Raw genomic sequence first — 6,000 nt, 5'->3', positions numbered from 1 at the left:
GCCTACAACTTCCATCAGGCCTAGGCCAAAATAAATAAATGGATCTGGCGGCCACAAGCGGGGCCCCGCCCCCGTTCTATCGAGACGCATCTGAGAGCGGCACAGCCAGTGTTGTTGACAGTACGCCTGTGCGGCGGAGAGCTGGCAGGGCGGACTGCGTAACGATATTCCATAGGGCGGAGCCTCCGTAGTGACGTAGTTGGACGCTCAGGTAGCGGACGGGGACTTTTTTTTAACTCTTTCGCTTCGAACAACGCTTGAACTCCATTCTCTTTTGTCGGCGTTCCACATCCGGCGTACTCACGTCATTTCCTGCCGACGCCCGGCTCTCTCCCTTTCTGTCTCTCTCTCTCTCTCTCTCTCTCTTTCCCCTCTCCCTTTTTCCCTCCCCCTTTCTCCGGACCCGGATGCTGACTGGTGGCGGCGGTTCCTCTCGGGACTGTCACTGAGCGGCTCCGCCGGGCCTCTTGTCCTGCGCGATGGCGGCGGAGGAGGCCGGGGGAGCGTCTTGTTCTTCGGCGCCGGGGCCGGTGTCGACCGGGCCCGGGCCAGGGCCTGGCCTCTGCGAGTGGCTGCTGCTGCGGGACGGCTGCCTGCGTTGCGACGCCGACGGACTCTGCAGCCTCTGTTACCACCCGGCGCTCAACGCCATCCTGGCCGTGACCGCCCGCGGCGCCATCAAAGTCATCGACGGCACCTCAGGGGCTACGCTGCAGGCGTCGGCGCTCAACGGTGAGGGGAAAGAGGCCGGTGAGGCCTAGAAACGGGGCCCGGCGGGCGGGTGGAGGGGGGAGGGAGAGAGAGGCGAGCCGGTGTGGGGGAATGCTGGGAGGGGACGCTGTCGAGCCGCTCGTGGCTCCCGCCGCCGCTGCCGTTCTCTCGCCTGAGTTGGGAATGTGGCCGTTGGGTTCTGGGGCCTGGAAGTCCCGGCTCCTGACTGACAGAGCGCGAAGGTGAGCCTGCGTCTGCTACTCTTCTTTTCTGCTCCGGAGTTGACGCTGAAGCCTAACGAAGAACTGTGAGGAGCCGGCCGGGGTTGTTAGAACGAGAGGGTGGGAAGGCAGCGGTAGGTAGGTGGAGTTGCGAGTCCAAAGTTGCCTGTCGCCATCCGGGCCTTCCCGAAGGTTTTCCTCTTGCTCTTCTTAGTTTCTCTTTTCCTGTGCACAGATCGCTTATTCCCACCCTGGGTTCCCAGCTAGTATGTAAAGACAAGAGCCTGCCCCGACTGTGGGGGGAGGGGAGAGAAGGGCTCGGCTCTACAAAAAGACGGAAGCGTCACTAAGGGCTGCTCCGAGAACTTCTTTGTTGGGAATAGGGCGACCATGTAGTAGTTCATTGTGTGTGACGCATGTGCCTGTGTTTTGCTGCGTTTACCTGTGTTGGGAAGCTGTGATTAGCCATGGTTTCTCAGTGTTTATGTGTGGCAAAGTGTGTGGGTGAGAATTACGCATAATCTGCTCTTGGGTTGCATGCTGTTAATGACACCAAAAGTGCTTCCATGTAGGAATTCAGTCACATCTTATGTATTAAATTTGGTTAATTTCTTTTACGCTGACCTAGAAAATGCTAATATTTGCATTAATGTTTACAATATGGAAAAATTGGTGGCAGTGTTCTACTTCATGTATGAGCTGATGTAACTGAGTCAGGTTTCTAATGTTTACAAAATGCTACTTTTGATACAAGCAGAGTATGTTAATTTGTGTGATGGCAAAAACAAATGTATATAGGTGTTAGGTATGAAGCAACTGTGCAACAGTGTACTGTGGATGATCTTTTGGATTTTTTTAGCTAATGTCACTTGATAATTTTTACACCATGTATGTAAATAAATACCTAGAAAAGAAAATAGAATATGTTCCTGAAAAGGGGGTGAAAAATATAATATTATTATGTCAACCTTGTACCACACCATCTGCCTTGTAGGAATTGTGAAATTTTAAAGAGCGTAGGAGAGAACTGATGGGGAACTATATGAGAACAGTTTATAAACTGAGAAGGCAAAATGAAACTATAAAATGTCAGGGCTGTTCGCACAACATGACAGTGAGGCGAGTGCCACCGCTATTTTGAAAATGTAAACCCCTTTCTGGGGTTGTTGCATCTTGTGAACCCGATGAGCATAGGTTATGCGAGGGTTATAACCCACAATGAGCTGCAGCATGTCGTCCAAACCTGCACAGTTGCACACCCATTTATGCTCAAGGATATTTGAGCTATCAGCAGCACCCTGTACATTTTTTCTTTGATGCTCACATAAAAGTCTTTCCTGTCCGAGCCCAGATTGCCTGCTATGTACACTGGAAGTCTTAGTGTTGCTAGAATTACTGACTACTTTTTAATGCATTAATATTAAAAATCAAAATAATCTGGGGGTTTGTCTAATACAGGGGCGGGGAACTGTTTAGGTTCTGGGACCTGGATTGCCTGCCTGGACCATTACATAGACCAGATGATGTCAGGGGTAGGCCCCTAATGTAATTGGGTTCCCAGTTTAAGTGCAAGCTGAAGAAAGCCAAAGTTTTGATTCTCCCTTGTGCTCCTGAAGGTTGCAGGGGAAAAGCAAAGCCATCTCAGAGCCTTCACTCTAATGTTAGAAGATGATGGGGGAGTGAAGGGAACTAAGTTGTCTTCACTTCTTCATCTGATGTCTTGGATGGGAGTCTGACTTTGATGTGTGTGGACTTTCCTCAGCTGGGAAAAGCATGTGCACCCTTAAGTACTCCAAGGCCTTGGTTGGAGTCCCTCCACCACACCCCTTGGTCAGGATGGCCTTGCCCACTCTACTCCTTCCTCCACTCGGGGTGGGGGACTGAAGCATTTAGCATACTGCTCTCCCTACCAATTGAGAGGGGTGTGCTATGTAAGGGGAGTCCCCTGTCTTAGCTCCAGTCAGTAATTGGAGATAACAGGAGGAATTCCTCTCCCCAATCACTTGCTTGCTTTCAGGGGTAGGGTCATAGGGAGGGTCAGATGGGGAACCTCTGTGGATTGAATTAGGATCCCGGGGTGGAGGTTCACTATCCCTTATCTAATACATCAGAAGAGATGCCAAAAAGTCTAGATGCACAAGCTTAGTTTAGTTAAGAGAGACTCGCTGTGTGAGATCTGGACAGGTTGGGTGGACAACTCATTAATTCTTGTTTGTGAGCAGAGACCTCTTGTCTATTTTCTCTATAAATTCATATCATTGAACACATTCATCCAGTGAAATTGCCAGGCTTTTGCATTTAGAAAATAATAGGCAAGCACTAAAAATATATATTATGGGATAAAATGGAACCAATGCCAGCAATTTTTTTAAAAAAGTCCTGGAGCTTCATAACTAAACCAGTAATTTCTATATTGAACAGAAGATTAAAGATGTACATTTTCTTTAATTAAAATAATGTTCCAACTTAACCGTAATGTAGCTTTTTATTTATATGTGTTGTCACTTGTCACCTATCTTTGGGAATAGGTTAATATCTAATAAAGATACTGTTTTCAGTTAATGTGTAAAGAATGTGAAAATACTGAGAACATGTCAATTGTGAACTGGCAATTGGGTGGTATAAAATGTAATAAATCAATCGATATATTCATTTTGCAATACACTTGAAAATTACAAGAATTCTTTGTACATGGGAATGCTTTAAAAAGTTTAGGGTTAATTTTGTTCTTAACTTTATATACAGATTTGGTCATAATTCACATGTCCCTGATAGTTGGTGCATCATTGTAGTTTAAAATTTGGCCTCTATTTGAGCTCAACTTCAAGATTGCCGTTTATGTTGGTGTACTGGTCCCATTGACTTCAGTGGAACTTCCCTAAGTATACTTTAGTCCTAATAGCATTAAGTTTTTGTACTTTCGTATTTGGCCATGTTTGCATTAAGAGTCAGTGTTGCTTCATTTTTAAGGTGTGTTGGTAATTGTGAAGCAAGGAATAACAGGGTAGTCTGAGTTACGTTCCCTTGTATCAACAATAATTTATTAGCTTCCAGTATTCATCTGGGTCAATAGGGATGATGGGCTTGGAGAGATGTGATTTCCTAACATCAAACTTTAAGTTGGTTGATGTTAGGAAAGGGCCTGAGCTGAGAAGAAATTATCTTTAGTCACTTCTCTTCAGGTATGAATGCTTAGATGAAAATTGTTGTTTAGCTTACATTCTTTTGTCTGTCTGCTCATACTATTCTCTTCTCCGTAGATGAACTTGTGTAGATGAGGGGGGTGGGGATATGTTTGAACATGAGCAAGCCCTTCTGACAATTACCAAGGTATTTCTTTCAAAAGGGCTTGCTTTATGTCCAAACATATCCCCCCACCATCCCAGTCTTTATTATTTCATGCTAGTGATGATATTTGGTTTACATGATGCAGAGCTTCTGACATAGCACATTTAAATGCTCCTGAGATAGTTCTCTAGTCATATGAGCATGTGGAGCTACCTTCTAGTCATAGTATTGTTCCCTGAGCCACTTTGAGAGAGGATCAGGTCAAAACCTGAATTCTTGTCTCCACCTCCTCTCCAAATGCTTTCTCCTTTTTTGTCTTTTTATTAGCAATTGTTGGGCAAAAACAAGGTGCTAAATTTTGTCCTCCAACTTCTTTTTTATTGTTGCTGCCTGGATAGACACAGAGAGAGTAATAAAAAAGAAACTCTCTCTCCCATGGGAGTTGTCATGTAGAGTTGCTGTTTCCACCATTACTGACATCTGTATGAGGTTGCTCGTTGAGATCTTACAGAAATTTGGATTTAAGGATTACCAGTATGCTGATGATACTGAGCCTTATGTTTCAGTGTTAGGAGATCCAGGAGTATTAGTTTCATTTCTGAGCCAGTGCCAAGGAGGAAAAAGAAAAGGAAGAGGAAAAGTAAACTGAAACTAAATCCAGATAGGATGCAGCATTACATTTTGGTATCTGAGGTGGCAGGTGTTGATATTTTGACTGCTCCCTTCCTGGCCAGGCCTGCCATTTTTCATTACTTTGTAACCTTAGGGTTTGACTACAGTGCACTGAATTATGGGTTCTTCCTAATAAAAATGTCCCGAAGCTTTAGCTGTTACAGGTGCCACAGCGCTTTCTGTCAATATAATTATTTGGCCTCTTCAGTAGCAACTGCACACATATAATTTGGCTATTTTCAACTGGCAAACCCCAATGCAGCTTGGGTCACACGTATATAGTAAAATATATTAACACCTCCTGTTTGCTGTTTTACATCCAGATCAGCAGGAGAGGCCCTACTCAAAGTCCTCTTAGTGAAAGAGGTAAAATCTGCTGGCTACGTGTCAAGGGCTTTCCTCAGTTGGGACTCCTAATATTTTGTCCTTTATTTGTCCTTCCAAAGACTGGATATTTATAGGAAATCTCTGAAGATGTTGCTTTTTAGAAAAGATGTATCTGATACTTCAGGTTGCATCCAGTTAAGTTCTCCAACTGACAGAACAGCTTCTTTCAGTGGAACAGGGAAGGGGCAATTTCCCTTTCCTCCTGCAGCCCTCCATACACCCTCAAAATCTGCTCTGGAGGGTTGTGGGGAGAGGAAAAAGTCTTGTCATGTGAATAGCTTTCCACTTGGTATGACATTGGACTTCACCCTTTATCATTCTAGCTGTTGACCAATTAACAGGGCAGTCCTACTTTAGATTTGGAGTGCTCCAATGTCAGTGCCTCCTAACTCTGCTGGACTTATGCCAGCAAGGTGTAGTTGAAGGAAGAGCAGAATACTCCATTCCTTTCCTTCCTGTTTTGGGGGAAGGAGGGTCCCACAGTCGGGCTGGATCCTCCCATGATCTGCCCATGACTTCAGTCAAACCCTGTTTTACCTCTCCTGCGTCAGAGTGGTAAGAGATGCAGAACTTTTCTTGGGGGCTGGGAGTGGAGATTTGAGGTTAGATTTCCCCCTCTGGTGGCAGTCCACTCTTTCCACCCTTGAAGAGGGATATCTGATATATGTCCTATAGTCCTTGGGACAGTGTCATAGGATTACAGCTTAAATAATATTTAATT

General features: G+C 45.2%; 1 protein-coding gene across 4 annotated transcripts in view; it reads left to right on the top strand.

The window, feature by feature from the left end:
• Positions 1–405: 405 nt before the first annotated feature.
• BIRC6 (baculoviral IAP repeat containing 6) overlaps positions 406–6,000 on the top strand; it is a 169,003-nt gene continuing 163,408 nt past the window's right edge. For all 4 annotated transcript variants that reach the window (XM_063124258.1, XM_063124259.1, XM_063124260.1 and 1 more), the window contains exon 1: positions 406–732. In XM_063124258.1, coding sequence (XP_062980328.1) covers positions 480–732 — 253 coding nt within the window. In that variant the 5' untranslated portion in view covers positions 406–479. The remainder of the gene's footprint in view (positions 733–6,000) is intronic.

Source organism: Elgaria multicarinata, chromosome 4, assembly GCF_023053635.1.
Source record: "Elgaria multicarinata webbii isolate HBS135686 ecotype San Diego chromosome 4, rElgMul1.1.pri, whole genome shotgun sequence".
NCBI classification, from domain to species: domain Eukaryota; kingdom Metazoa; phylum Chordata; class Lepidosauria; order Squamata; family Anguidae; genus Elgaria; species Elgaria multicarinata.
The sequence above is the reverse complement of the archived record's forward strand: the minus strand, read 5'-3'. Positions and strand labels throughout refer to the sequence as shown.